The sequence below is a fragment of the Globicephala melas genome, chromosome 4 (genome assembly GCF_963455315.2).
Source record: "Globicephala melas chromosome 4, mGloMel1.2, whole genome shotgun sequence".
In the NCBI taxonomy this organism is placed as follows: domain Eukaryota; kingdom Metazoa; phylum Chordata; class Mammalia; order Artiodactyla; family Delphinidae; genus Globicephala; species Globicephala melas.
This window is the reverse complement of record NC_083317.1, coordinates 3047060-3062408: the sequence shown is the minus strand read 5'-3', so window position 1 is coordinate 3062408 and position 15349 is coordinate 3047060. Positions and strand designations below refer to the sequence as shown.

Below are 15349 nucleotides of genomic sequence, written 5' to 3'. Positions count from 1 at the left end.
AGCCATAAGTGATGTGCATTTGACGGGTATATAGGCCGTTACAGTTTTCACTGTGTTAAATAACATTGTGATGAACATCTTTCTCCTAGAAATGAAGACACTGGATCATTTTTAGCTTTTCAGCCCTGTTGCCAGATTGGATTATCAAGGTTTTTTGTTCGTCTGGACAGGCTTGGTTTAGTTTTGACTTGTGTTGGTTTTAGAGTCAATATAGAAGATGACATGAGCTCAGGAGGAGGCCTTGTTTAGGTCCCCAGCGTTTCAGGGCGTGAACTAAATGACCATCTGGATCCAGGAGGAGAACCCTCCCTTCCTCAGAGGGTGGAGTTGCTGGAACAGTGCCGTGCAGTCTACACCTTCCTATGAGGCATCCCGCCTTGGGCCCGGTCAGGAAACAGGAAGACAGGCAGGTTATATTCAGCCTGGGACCTGAACCTTGTAAAACCAGCCACCCAGCCCGGTTTTATGTGCCCGGCAACAAAGGGACAAACTTGCTCACCCCGGCCTGCTTCCTCTCTCTGGGACCTGCCGTGAGAACACTGTTTTGCACTCAAAATATGCCTTGAACGCGCTTTGTCATAGTAATTGCCCCCATAAAGTGGACCAGGGCACCACGTGAAAATGGCCCGTATTTAAGGGCCCAGTCCTGCCTGCTTTTTACGGCTGGTGCGGACCGCGGGCGGGCCTCAGCCCCGGTCACTCTGCCCAGGCACCGCTGAGAGTACTGAGAGTCCAGGAGGGAAAGAGCGTCTGAAGGTGGACAGGAAATCCCGGGCCCAGGAGAGGCCCTGCTGCTGAGAGGCGGCCAGAGCATCCCTCCAGGTTCCCGGGTGGCTCCCGGGCACGGTGTTGGTGCCACTGCCCACGACGTGCGGGTTCAGCCCGTGGTCCGCACAGCGTGCCCTTTCCCATCAGTCTTTCTTTCTTCGTCTGCAGAGAAAGAAGAGTTGATCCAGAGCGTGCTGACCCAGGTGGCAGAGCAGTTCTCAAGGTACGGAATCTTCTGGATGCGTCATCTCCAGAGCTGGGCGCTTTTTCTCTTCATGGCTGGGTGGGCCACTTGCTCTGAGGCTGTCTCGGCCGGCAGGCTCTGATACATCGCCCCCAGAAGCTGCCTCCCCAGTGGAATCCTTTGGGGACTTGCGTACCTAAGCCAGCTTGGATGGGGTCCAGGAAACAGATGCCAGGTGCCACAGACCGTGTCAAGTGGGTGTTCTCAGAACGAGAGCCCGTGTTGCTGGTAATCTTCCCAGCTGGCTCTTCTGGGGCTAGGACTTCAACCTACAAGAGCTGACAGCGTTCACAGAGATCCTGTGCAGCTGTGCGGCTTCCTCTCCATTCTGAGTCATCCTGCCGGTTCTGGGTCAGTGCTTTCCATTTCTCAGTTACCTCGCTGTGGCATCTCACTGCCCGAGGGTAGTTAAAATGGGGAAAGGCCGTAGGGTATTTTCTTAAAGCCCAGGAGTTGTTGAACTGAATGGGTTGGAGCCTCCCGGAGAAGGGCACCTCAGGTCCCCTGAGACGGTCTGTGCCCAGCAGGGCAGGGTGTGGGGCTGGACCATGCCCTCTGTGAGCAGGTCCTCCCCGGAGAGCATCTGCTCTCTGCCCACGTATGGGGAAGTAAGCATACCTGCTCTACGTTCCCATCTTGGAAAATACACCTTTGAGATAATTCAAAGGGGTATCTTTTTCCTCCCTCCCCTCAGCACCCCTCCCCAACTCCCGTGAGTTCCTTAAAAGCAACTCCTCTGTTCCAGCCCCTCGCCAGCCCACCTGTAGGGCTCACCACGGCAGGGAGTCAGCAGATGTTGGCGGAACCCATTTTAACTTGGAGAATTTGATGAGTTGTGTTGTTTTGTTTTTTCCTTCCTAGAGCATTTAAAATCAACGAACTGAAAGCCGAAGTGGCCCATCACTTGGCAGTGCTAGAGAAGCGCGTTGAACGTGAGTGGCACGTTCATTCCCTTTCGCTGATTTGTCTTTTAACCTCTGCTTAAAGTAACCACTTAAAACCCTGGTGCTTGGTGGTGGCAGGAGCTGAGGCTGACAGCAAATGTCTCTTCTTTGGGAAATGCGCGAAAGTTACCCTTGAAGTTAACAAGGGCTAGAACAGTGATGAATCTTAAGTGTTTTATTTCTATTTTAAAAGTAACTCAGTAACATATGACGTGTTCTAAGTGTGCAGTAACTTGCAACATGGTACTTATCGCAGCACAGCCCCTGGGATAGGGTCTCTTGAGTGCAGGAGAGCACAGAAGGAAACCGTGAGGTCCCCAGACGTAGCCCCCTCCAGGGAAGAACTTCTGCAGAATAACTTGTGTGTGTGTCTTTTTACAAAAAGGAGAATGCACCGACCCACACTCTGTGGTTTCACAATCTGGGGGGAGGATGTCCACTAAATCATTACCAAGTCTTGATTCAGTGACCAAATAATAGCTGAAACTCTGGGAGGAAAGCAGCTTCCAGTCACTCACCCTTTGTGTTCCCATCCATCAAATAAGGAACAAAGCTTGAATTCCACAGGACCCGCAATTCCCCATTCAATGCACAACGGGAAGGCTCTTTGTCAGTGTCAAGGCCAAGGTTAATGGCTCATGGGCACCACATTTACTGACTTCCGGAATGAGCAAACACACTCCAAACCTGAGGCCGTCGGGGTCGTGGCATCACAGACTCTACCTGGCTGACTCACTGACTGTCACTTTTCATATCTTGTATGAATGGCTTGGATTTTTTACAAGAAAAAACATTCAGGATCATGTCCAAAACCAATTCACCTAAATAACTTGAATCATGATTTATATAGTTACCCTTTTCAAAGTAGGGCAACATTATAAAAATCCATTTGATCACATCACCCTGGGACCTTTGTTTTTCTCCCCCAAAAATCATGGTACCCAGAAACTGCTGTGAACTTAGTTTTCTGGGAGTGGTTGCCGATACCCTAAAAATAAAGGGGTTGGAATAGAGCACTTGTTTCTGCTGGATGTTTTTTCAAAAGAGAGAGCTTCGTAATAAAGAAACTTTGGTTTGGGTAAAAAAATAAAATCCATTTGGTCATTAGAGCTTCAGAACAGTTTTATTTTCCCCATTGGTGATGAAGGAGCCCCCGAGAGATTAAGTGACCTGCTGAAGTTCATTCAGCAAAGTGGAAAAGTAAATAAAACCGGAACCAGCCCCAGGGTCCTGGTGGAGCTGCTCTCACCATCACCTTTCCCCATGGGGAGCCAGTGCCACAGCAGGGCGGGGAGGGCCTGAGGATGCAGGTTAGAAAGCAGCTGTGACAGCTGGCTGCGCGGCTACGGCCGCAAACACTGGTCATGGCTGCACTGAGCAGAAAAGAGGTTTTGCCCTAAGGGATTGGGGGAGCTCCCCTGGGTGTCAGGAGGGCTCAGGACCAGGGCTCAGTAGCTCTGCAGCAGGAGCGATGCCCCAAACCCCACGTAGAGCTGATGCTGTGAGGATGCCGACCTGGTGGATCTGAGCCCCAGATGTACAGTACCCCCCGGCACCCCTAGATCTGTGCTTGGACCCCCATAGCCCCTGTGGCCACTGCTGCATACATCAGGCTGCTTCTCTGTACACGAGCTACAGATCCAGAGTCTGGACAGAGCTGGATCAGGTGCCCACACCCTCGCTGCAAGGACGGCCAAGGAAAGCAAGTGTTAGTGTCTTGTGGCTCTCGTGACAAAGCACTGCAAACTGGGGGCTTAAAACAACAGAAATGAATTCCCCCACTGTCTCAAGGCCAGAAGTCCGAGATCAAGGTGTCGGCAGGGTCAGCTCCTTCTGGAGGGGAATCTGTCCCAGGCCTGCTCCAGCTTCCAGGACGCCCACGGGCCTTGGCGTGTGGCCTCATCACTCCAGGCTGCCGCCGCCTGCACGTGACCTTCTCCCCTTGCGTCTGCATCCAGGTCGTCCTTCTATCAGGACACACCTGTCTGTGGATTCAGGGCCCACCCTCACCCAGAACGATCTCATCTCGAGATCCTTTTCTAAACAAGGTCACACTCTCATTCTGGGGGTCAGGATGTGAGCCTGTCCTTGACGGGGGCACAGTTCAACCCACTGCCGTGAGCGTTTGGGGTTTCCGTCTTCTGCCATGGGCGACAAGCTCAGCTTCCCACCAAGCCCCATAGAGTAGGGAGCTCTCTGGACGTGGGAAGAGGTCCAGCCAAAGAACACAGCAAACATTCACTGCCGAGTCACCACCTACAGTCACAGAGATGAACAGTCATACAGTCCCCACCCGGAGAGCAGATGCCCGGGGGGTGGGGAAGGCTGGGGGGTGACAGGTGCCTCCTGCTTCGTCATCCTCTCCTCCGGCGCCTCTGACCACTTCCCCCCGCCCCACACGGAAGCCAGCTCCAGTGCCACCGTTCCTTGGAAACAGACAAGTTGAAGAGGCCGTTAATTAATTCTCAGAACTCCTACAGGGAGCTGTGTTGACTTCAACTTGAGAGGCTTCCGGTATCTGGCCGAGGGGACACCAATCAGGCCGAGAAGTGTTTTTATTTTGCCTTCAAGTGGCTTGTGGATTGAGGACCATTAAAGGATGGATCCCCGAAGACCTCCTCCCCAGCATGTCCTTGCCCAGAATCCTCCACAACTAGCTCGCATCTCCTCCTGGGGCTCCTGTGTAGATCAGATAATTCATGCACATGGGCATAAATTACCTGGAGGATGGCATCGCCCCTTCACCCCCAGCTCAGGCTCACTGCAAAATTACTAGTGTTTTTACTAGTGGTATTAATTTCTAGCACCAGAGACCTGGGCACTGAAGGAGTGGGATGGAGAGAGCTTGCATTTCTCAGGAGGAAGAGGACGTTAGGGTTAGGGTTCCAGGAGCTGCGGTCAGGTGGCCAGGTGTGGGCAGCGGCCTCCCCCCCATGGCCCACTTTGGCGCCTCTCCCTGCATCAGCCCCTGGCCTCCCCACCACCTCCCGGCTGCCCGCTGCCCACAGGAACATGGCTATGGGGGCCCACGCACCCCCGGAGGGGGCCCTCATCCTCCCTGAACTCCACCTGGCTTTGGGCGCATCCTTTCCTGGCGCTTGTGGCTGACCGCTCCCCGGGCTCCACCCGCCTCTGTGTTAGCGCGAAGGTGGGCGCGGTCACCTCATCTGTGCTCAGCCCCGGGGGGTGTGAGTTCCTAAGAGCCGCCCAGACACAGCAATCAGGGCCTCCCCCGAAGACATCGCAGGGACCTTGGAAATGGACAGGGGAGGCCTTTTGAGGACAGGGGTTCTGCAGCTGGACCTCTCCCGCAGGTCACTTGGGGAACTGGTCATCCCAGCCACTCAGAAGGTCAGCCCTGACCCTGCAGAGCTGCCAGAAGCAAGCCGGCCTGCGCTGCTGGCCTGGGAAGGCTGCCGGGAATATGACTGCCGGGCTGCTCCGCGGGGCCCGACCAGATATGGACACACACACACACACACACACACACACACACACACACGCACCGTGCTCACGCACACACACACTTTGTCTGGTATGTGTGAGCTGTTCGGAGCTGTTCTCTGCCTCGTGAATTCAAACAGGCACCAGCTAGAACTGCCCATCTGTAAACCATATTACACTGATTTGACTTGTTTTAAATGGAATTTCCTGCCTTTTTTTTTGACCTTCTCAAGTGTATAATTCTTTGGAATCAAATGTAAATTCTGCCATAGCTCTTAATTCACCTTAAAAGCTTTCCTTCCTTTTCTACGAAATGTTTTCCTTCTTCGGGAGGCTGGGGTCTCGCTTAGGTGAGAAGCCATTTCCTAAACACAGGACATCCAGGGCCTCCCCTCACTTCCCGGTTGGAGATGGGCCATCCAGGGGCGCCCCTCCCTCTCGTCCTTCCTTGTTTGCGGGAAGGGCCCAGGCGCCCTGCGGTGGGCACAGGGCAGTCCTGCCCCTGTTCAGCGTTTGTCCCTGTCGGGGCCTGGCCCAGAACCTACAGAATAGAGAGCTGGCCCCATGGGGCAAAGTTTACAGCCAGGTCATGCAAACAACCCAGAAAACTGAAACCAAAGCTTGCTTTTCTTTTTGTCACCGGGGAAATGTGCTTTATGCAAATTCTTTACCAAAGTCCTTGGAGGAAGTGCTGAAACCCGGGGAAATGTGCCTTATGCAAATTCTTTACCAAAGTCCTTGGAGGAAGTGCTGAAACCCGAGGCTCTATTCCTACGTGGCTATAAACAACTTCCAAAGCTCTGCAGCCTAACTAGGGCCTCGCCTGCCCACAGCCAGCCTCTTAGGAGAGGCCAGCGGGTCAGGGGGAGAAGGGAGTAGGACAGAGCTGCCTTCGTGACCTGACCGTGACCGTGCTGTTACTCCTGCCTGCTGAGGCCCCGTCCCCGAAGCCAGTGTCCCTCTTAGAAAATCATTCTTAAAGGTCCTCTAGGGTGGCCGTGACCCCTTCTAAAGTCCGAGGGGACAGCAGTGTCCAGGTGGTGCTCACCCTGCCACTCAGCCCGGGGCTGTGGAGCCTCTGCTTCAGTTTGGGGTTCTGGTCCGTGCCCGCCTGTGTTTCAGGTTTGAGACTGACCAGTGGGAAACTGACATCCGTCTCAACCCTGAGTCCTCCCTGGTGTCAGTGCCAGGACCTGGGGGAGGCCCAGCTCGGACGGCCTTCTCCCTCCCCCAGGATCTTCCACAAGGCATCCTGGTGTCCAGCAAGGCCTGGGAGCGGCAGCCCTGGGTCTGCTGGCGCCTGAATCCGCCGAGCGCTCTCGCTGCCTCCTGGCTTCCGCCCGGCGGTGGGGCTCTTTAATCCCGTGACGCACTGTTTTTCTCTTCCATTGATGAATGCACTTTTGCCATCTCATTACTCACTATCAGTTTCCTTGGCAAGCAGGCTGTATTTCATAAACATCATTACAGTAAATTCTATCATTCCGTGTTGCCCAAAAGGCTTAATCTTAACATCGCCCCCGCTAAACGGCCCAGGAACCTGATCTACGTCAATTTCAATACCACACAATCAAACATCAGGCAGCCAGCAGAAACCATGAGCTACGAGGCAGCTGCTAACGGGAGCACCCTTGACTTGTTGACGATGGAGAAAAGCAGATGAGAAAACATGATCCCAATTCTGCCTTTTTTAAATTAAGAAAGATAAATAGATATTTAGATTGCATGGGGGTGGGAGAAAAATGTCTGGAAGGATACACACTAATATATACAATATTAAATGAGTTCTCTGGGCCAATAGGATCATGGATTTTTTTTTTTTTTTGGCTGTGTTGGGTCTTTGTTGCTGCGTGGAGGCTTTCTCTAGTTGCGGCGAGCGGGGGCTACCGTTGGTTGCGGTGTGTGGGCTTCTCACTGCGGTGGCTTCTCTTGCTGCAGAGCACGGACTCTAGGCGCACGGGCTTCAGTAGTTGTGGCACGCAGGCTCAGTAGTCGTGGCTCGCGGGCTCTAGAGCACAGGCTCAGTAGTTGTGGCGCACGGGCTTAGTTGCTCCGCGGCATGTGGGATCTTCCCGGACCAGGGCTCGAACCCGTGTCCCCTGCGTTGGCAGGCGAATTCTTAACCACTGCGCCACCAGGGAAGCCCCATGGATAAATTTTTAAATACCCTTCTTTGAGATACTCTGTATTTCCTCCATTTTCTACAACGATCATAGGTTATTTTGTATTCAGAGAAGTGATGCTGGAAACGGAATGAATGGTACCCGTGGACCCTGCAGGCAGGGCACCGCTACCCTGTTTGGACTCTACACTGCGTGCTCCATCTCTTCCCCAGATGGATCTACTTTTTGGATCCAAGTCTATGCCACATGCCAGGTCTCTTCTCCAGATCTATTCAACTTTCCAAAATTTTCTGCCCTTCACGTGTTAACAACCCCTTCCTGGGCCCCTTCCTGCCACTGATGTTGAATCTACCATCTGTCCCATTCGCAGACCCGCAGACACAGCTCCGCGGTGGTCCTCTCCTCCTCGGGGTAAGCGTCCTGCAATGGGACGGCGGCCGAGAAATGCCTGGGAGGCCGCGCACGCCTGGTCCAAATGCAAACCGTAAAGGGTGTGTGCTAATGTGCTTTTTCTTGGAAGAGGACCCATGGTTTCATCCACCTCCTAACGGGGTCCGCGATGCGAGAAAGTGCTGAGGGCATCGCACCCCAAAGGAGGGTGTGGGCTCTTGGTGGGAGCACAAAGTACCGATGTCCAGTTCCCTGACTTCCCCACCTCGCTGGTCCCGCGTCCTGGTACAGGAGGGTGGAGATGGTGTTTGAGCCTCTCCCCTGGCATCCCGCACGGCACAGAAGCAGGTCACCGGAACCAGATCCGAGTATCAGATCCTCCAGATTCCTGCCACTGGACGGAAAGAAGCAGTGGTCCCACATAATCTTGCCCCCGCTTGGCCCCTGACACGGAAATGTTTAGAAAACCCACCCAGGGAGATCGTGGTTCCGGGAGGGCTGCCCGGGGGCTCGGCGCTGGGAGAGTTCCCCCAGCCGCGAGCCCCAGAGCTGCTGACAGTTCCTCCGGATGGGAGACGGGTGGAAGCCCACGGAAGTCGCTGAGTTGCTTTGTTTTTCTCTTAGAAATCACCTGCATTTTATTTTTAGCCATATTCCGCTTGATGGAAAGGGGAATGAGTGGCATCGTGGGTAGTATCTTTCTGCATAAAAATCGAGGTGTGATTACCAAGTAACAGAGCTAATCTTTTTTATTTCTTATGACCTGACTCTAATCTGAAAGCCCTTCCAGAACTGGCAGCGTTTCTGAACTAAATATGCACCTGCCAGAGTGAACGCCTTGCAGTTGAACGCTCGCTGGCAGGCGTAGCGCCAGTTCATCCTTTGATGAAAAAAACCATAGTGTTCTGACTTAGGGGACCCGGTGCTGCAGGACCCTGGGAATGTGACCAAGCGCGGGTTCCGCTCGTCCTTCCCCTGGCCTGATCATTTCTCATCCATTTCAAGTCAGCGCTTCTCCCGGTTAACTGCTCTACCCAGGACCTTCAACTGCAAAGCTTTTGCCTTAACGAAATTTTCATCCTTGCTGGGAAGGCTGTGGTGTTGCTCCCCGAGCCCTTCAGTGCATTTTACTACCCTGGGAACACGTACCCCCTTTTTCTTTTGGGGATAAAAGATCCTCTGTCCTCGGCTGGCGCTTAGGGGTACAGAGAAAAAGCAAGAAGTACGTGCGGGAACGGTGGCGATTCGGGAAGCGGGGAGGGGGAGGGGCTTCGTGATGAACAGGCTGTGGCTGAGCCGCGTGCGGGGGGCGGGAGGCCTGAGAATCAGCGGCGTGGGCGGGACTGGGAACCAGTGTCTGAGCCAGCTTCCGCCCCTCACCCCCGGGGACGTGGGAGCCACGGGCGAGACCACAGTTACCAGCCTCCCCAGCCTCCACGTGTATCCATGGTAACCCCCTTGTTTCTCTTGGTCTCCAGTGGAAGGACTGAAAGTGGTGGAGGTTGAGAAATGCAAGAGTGACATTAAAAAGATGAGGGACGAGCTGGCGGCTAGAAGCAACAGGTAAGGTCTGCGCTGGGCAAGCGTGGCGGGCGGCCGGGGAGAGCTCTGCGCGGCCACGCGGAGCCGAGAGGGGCCCTGGGGGGTTTTTCCCCTGAAAGCAGAGCTGGAGGATCCCAGCTCTGGCTGGGGTGCGCACCGTCTGGGATTTGCTTTCCGCTGACACAGGTTTCTTATCATAAAAGAGAGTTTATGGCAGAGGGAGGCTGGGAGGATGACGTCACAGAAAAGGCCAGTAATCTTCTTGCAGATCAGTGTTAGGATTTACGGCCCCAACTTGAACAGAGTTGGCATCGATTTTTTGAAAAGGGGAACGATAAAAGGAGAAAGGCCTTTGGCTTCCAGGGGACGAGTGTCCTGGTGTCCCGGAGGCCCCAATCCCGTGCGGACGTCCCCATAGCACAGAGCGGCCCGTCAGGGGAGCGATGCCGCGTTCTGGACACAGAAGTCACTTGTCCCGCGGAATAAGGGTCCCTCCACACATCTCCTGGAGAGCCAGGGTGAGGTGGCCCAGGCTGCCGAAATCCAGGAAAAACATGCCCCAGGCATTTCTTGGAAAGTGGGGCTTGGGCTACAGCCAGACCCTTTGCCGAAACGGTGGTTAAAGCAGATGTTCAGGTCAAGGGGAGAGATGCACCACGCCAGCCAAGATGATGCTGGAGGTCGCACACACTGAGCCTGCTGTGTGCGGGGCTGCACCGAGTGCTCTGCTGACGGGCCCAGCTTGCAACTGTCTGCTGTCCTGCGTTGCTTCACGCCCGTGGTCCAGAGACCGCATGGTGGCGGTGTGGCCCGTCACCCCCGGAACGCCACGCCACTAAGGAGGCTGAGGTTACAGCTGGGGCTCAGCGGGATTTAACGGGACTAATGAACCTGCGAACAGCCCGTGCAAGCGCACCAAACTGGCTTACGAGGCCACCCAACATCTTGAAGGTCGTTTCCTGAGTTTTCAAAATTGAGGGCAACCTGCTTACTGCAGAGCGTGGCTGCATGCAAGGGCCTTCGGTGCAGGAGGGGAGGGGAAGCTGGTGGTCGCAGGGGAGGGGCGGGGCTGGCGGCCTCAGGACGGGCTCGGGTGGTGCATGGCTTTCGGGGACCACGCCCCGTTCGTGGCCCGCTCACTTGTCAAGTGTTTCGGACTTCGGGATGTCTCATCCCATTGGATTTGGGGGAAGTCGGGCAAAGGAGTCCGTGACGCCAGAAAATTGTGAGTGAATGATTCGTCCTCACCGTCCCTGAAGCAGAAGGCTCTGTGGGGTCAGGAGGCAGATCCCTCACGTGACCCAGTAAGGGCCCTGGACTTGCCCGCGCAGCCCCACGGCTGGGCCCGGCTCAGCAGCTGGAAGGAGGCCCCTGGTCACGGTGTCGTCCTCGGGCTCAGGATCTGGACAGCTCAGCCTAGCCCTCTGGCAGCCACGTGCTGGACCTCCGTCCTGTGGCCAGTCCTAACACCCAGGGGAGATAAAGCTAGCCGGCCAGGCCCTGTCCCGGCCGCTCCGCGAGCAGCCTCAGACTGGTGGCCCGTGGCCGAGGGCCGTGTCTGCTGCGGCAAGCGGTGGTGCCCTGGGCCCCGTCCCCCATGTCCCCTCTGTAGGGTCGCCTGCAGCCACACAGCCCACAGAGCACTTGCAGGAGGCGGGGTTCGGGTTTGGGTTTTGATCTGAGGTATAGTTGACTTACAGTGTTAGGTTAGTTTCACGGGCATGATGTAGTGATTCAAAAGCAGAAGGTGTTTTATAATGAGGCCTCTCGTCCCTTCTCAAATGATTCAATCCTACCACCTGCCCAGAGCAACCGGAGTGAGTCAGGAGCCCCGCCCCCCCCGCTGGTCCTGCCCTGCCGGCCGTGTGGCAGGCACCCCCCACCGCCCCTTCTGTAAGAGCCAGGCTGGGCCAGGGGCAACGTGATGCCCCTGCCGTGCTTTCTGGCGTGCACTGCCCTGCGGGTCAGGTTGCAGGAGAAAAAGCAGAATTTCGTCCAGGTGGTATTAGTTTCCTGTAGCTGCTATAACCAAGCACCGCACACTGCAGGGCTGAAAACAACAGGAATTTACTTTCCCACAGTTCTGAGGGCTAGAAGTCTGAAGTGAAGGTGTCAGGAAGGCCAGGCTCGCTCTGAAGGCTCTCGGGGAGAACCTGTTCCAGGCCTCTCTCCCAGCTTCTAGCAGTTGTCAGCAATTCTTGGGGCCCCTTGGTTTGTAGAACATCACTCCAGTCTCTGCCTCTGTCTCCACATGGCCTTTTTTTTCGTATGTGTCTGTCTCTGTGTCCAAATGGCCCTTTTCTAAAAAGACACCAGTCATATTGGATTAGGGGCCACCCTAATCCAATCACACTTGGTGTGACCAGTCTTAACTCATTACATCTGTTACAGCCCTATTTCCAGATGAGGTCACAGTCACAGGTACTGGGGGTTAGAACATCCACATATGATTCTTGGGGGACACGATAGACCATGTGGAGAAGACCTGCCCGGTTTCAGAGCACAAGGGAAGCGAGATGCCACCTGCAGGCACCCGTCGGGGCAAAGTGGGCAGAACCGGGGCTCATCAAGTAATGAAGCCTCTTCCACGCCCCCCACCCCCCCGCAAGAAGTATCAATACGTTTTTGGAACTCACAGTGCTGTGGTTCAAAGAGGAGCCTTCCCTGTGCCCCAGCCGCCTCTAGAGGCATGTCTTCTCAACAGGCAGTTTTCACAGCAGCTCATGTAGGTGAGAGACGGGTAATTGTGCCTCTTCAATCGAAAACAGAATGGGGTAAAGTCTCTAACAGTGCTGACACATTGCGAAAAAGGAAATGCAGCCTCCTAGGCTCAGGGCTGACCCACAGCAGCGACACCCACCTGGGACGCTGGCCCGGGAGCCCAGCACCCCTTTGTGCCCCATACAAACAGCCCTGCCCTTTTCTTTATGGAGAAATTAACTCAGGTGGAGGAGAAGCTGCTTGCACTGCCCCTCGTCTCTGCTGACGGCTGGGTTCCATCTTAATCGTGCAAGGGGGCCGTGCAGTCATCCGGCATCCTGGGACCAGGCTCGTTACCTGCGGGGGAGGTCGCACAGCTGAGCAGCTCTTTCTGAGGATGTCCACCCAGCCGGGCGGTGATCCTGCCTCTCGGGGATGGAGAGGGGAACAAAGGCACCTGCCCGGCTGAGCTCAGGTCTGCACCCGCTCGGGTGGCCAGTGAGCCTGAGGCGATGGCCACATTCACCCCCGCACAGGCACACCCCAGCGTGGCCTCGGAGCCAGGGCTCTGCGTGGACCAGAACCGCCTTTCCCCAGGGAATAGGGATGGCCATTGGGTCGGATGAGGCGCAGACCCACAGACACCCTCGGAACGGGCTGTGCTCCCCTGAGACACAGGCCTTGGGTTTCTCTTGGCTTTTTCCCCAAGAGGACAGAGGGAGGATTGCCCGCCCACATTCAGGGCAGGGCCCGGCCCCGCCGAGCACGTGGGGGCTGCAGGAACACGGGGCGGCATCTGAGGGCTCTGGGATCTGTCATCTCTGCTTTCATCCCAAACAAATGGCCTTGACCACTGGACTGAGCCCCAGGAGGGGGGAGGCTGGGAGCGCAGAAAATGAAACAGAAAGAAAAGAAAAGGCACCACGCCAGCTGCTCTGTCAGCTGGAGGATGCTGGTTCCCGTGGCGACGGGCCGAAGAGGGAGCAGGCAGGGCTGCCTGGCCGCGGCAGGACCTCCCAATGCTGGGATTTTCAAGGAAGCAGTGGATTCCAGCAGTCAGATCATCTTCGGTGGTGGAAGCTTACACAGCCCTCCTGGGAGAGGCGCGGGACTGACCTGCACAGCACGTGTGTGCATGTTTGTACAAAAGAGGTTAAAAGCGGAAAAGAAATAATGACGATGCTACCTATGCTCTTAAGTCACAGACCAGGTTCTCACTGCTCAGACGTGCGTGTGTAATGGGAGTTCTCGTTGACAAGGGCGACCACGGAAAGCGTTTGGTTGGCGCTTTTTCTTGGTTCATTTTGTTACCCTTTTGCTAAATCTGTCTTAAAATCCCACTCCATGCACGAAGCCGTCTTAAGCAGCTCGGATGATTTCGCAAGCATCGGGTGGAGGGAAGGAACAGCGGCACGCCAAGAAAGTCATACTGAGGCTCTTTTCCGAAAAAGGAAGCAGACGTATTATTCTGAGCTTGCAAGTGGCATAGCCACCTTGTCATACCTCCAGACTATACTGATGAGGGGGGCAAGTCAGTAAAAATAACAGCGACCACGATGCTCCCAGTCAAAACCCAGTCCTGAGCTTCCCAGATGTTCTTCCACGCCCAGATAGCCGGTTTCGAAAAACAGCTACGAAATACTGTTGTAACTTTTTTTCATTTACAACACTGTAAACAGTCAGTAGATGAAAATGCAGCCTCAGACATTTTTGCAGAATGTCTGCAAATGTCACCCACCCAGTGAGTTCTTTTCTCCTCATTCCGTGGCCAATTGTTTTGCAGTACCTTTCAGGACATACTGTAGGCAACGTTTCTTTTTCCCTTTTCATCCAAAATTCCCTCGCTTCACGTAATACTCATAATTAAAGATGACATAATAGTCCTCCCCGTTGAAGTACCACAATGGTTTAAATTATTTCCCATTGGGGGACGTTCCGGTGGCTTCTGGTTTGGTTTTGTGTTTTTGCAGCAACAGATGACACTGGGATGAATACCTTCAAGCTGTTTGCTTACGTCTAATTCTTTGCTTATGATAAGTTCTCCAGAGGAGCCTCGCAGCTTAAAGGATGTGAATTTCTCTACGGCTCTTACAATTCAGTATAAATTGCTCTCCTGGAAGCATAAGCATAAGCTTCTGTGCTGGCCCCATCCCCAGCCTGGGAATCTCACGCAAGGCAGGGGGAGCGGGAGGAGTGGGGTGTTAGACCCTCCCGCCACCCCCGCTGTGCTCCCTATTCGAGGTGGGGGGACTTCAAGTTCCTTCCAGAGGAGTTAAGGTGCCCATGTGGGCTGGGGGCCCAGGCGCTGCCGGCTCTCCTGGAACAGCCCCGACCTGCAGTCCCTGGCTGTGACCCCTCGGGCCAGCACACTCGCCCCTGATGTCGGAAGGGGGCTTCCCTCCAAAACCACCAGGCTCCTTTTGCTCTGTTCTTTTGTTTTGTTTTGCTTTTGTTGCCGCAACCCGAGGCATGTGGGATCTTAGTTCCCCGACCAGGGATAGAACCCGGGCCCCCGGCATCGGAAGTGCAAGTCTTAACCACTGGACTGCCAGGGAAGTCCCTGTTCTGTTCTTGATGCCTTGACGTTAAGGAATGAAAAGCAGAGTCAGAGATCAAACTCGCCTCTCAACGTGTGCGTAAGGGGAACAGTTGGGCACATCCTGAACGTCTATTACAGGAGGCGGGATTGATGACCCTATGAGGTCCATCACGCCCGAGGTCCCAAGGAGGACTTGCTTTTTGATGAGGTCGAGCTCTCTGAAGCAGCAGCAGTGCATTTGTGACATGGTAGTGGAAAAAGCAAGTTGCCAGAGAGGAAACTTGGTACCATTCCATCCTTATCTAAAAGGACCAGGGGCTGTCCGTGTGTGTCCATACCTAGGAACGTTCTGGAAAGGTACCCCAAACTTAACAGAAGGCATTGCCAGGTGTGAGATTTAGAGGAAAGAAGTGGGGGAAAGGGGACTTACTTTTTTTTTACTTTGCTTCTGTGGTTTTTGAATTTTTTAGAATAAACGTATTTTGCTCGCATCATTTAAAAGAGATTTTCAGGAGCTTCTCTAAAATGAAGATGCCATGTTTGCTGAGACCTCAGTATTATCTCAGGAGGTCCAGGCGCGGCCTTTGGGGTTTAGCAACGAAGCGTCACTGGCTTTACGACTTATTCTTCTGTAACAAATAAGACCAAAGGGGTT

At 54.5% G+C, this 15349-nt stretch overlaps 1 protein-coding gene across 4 annotated transcripts in view; it reads left to right on the top strand.

Annotated features, from left to right (window-relative positions):
* PDE9A (phosphodiesterase 9A) overlaps nt 1-15349 on the top strand; it is a 94877-nt gene that overhangs the window by 62690 nt on the left and 16838 nt on the right. For all 4 annotated transcript variants that reach the window (XM_030835500.3, XM_030835499.3, XM_060297760.2 and 1 more), the window contains exons 5-7: nt 937-991; nt 1874-1944; nt 9392-9476. In XM_030835500.3, the coding sequence (XP_030691360.1) occupies nt 937-991; nt 1874-1944; nt 9392-9476 (211 nt within the window). The remainder of the gene's footprint in view (nt 1-936; nt 992-1873; nt 1945-9391; nt 9477-15349) is intronic.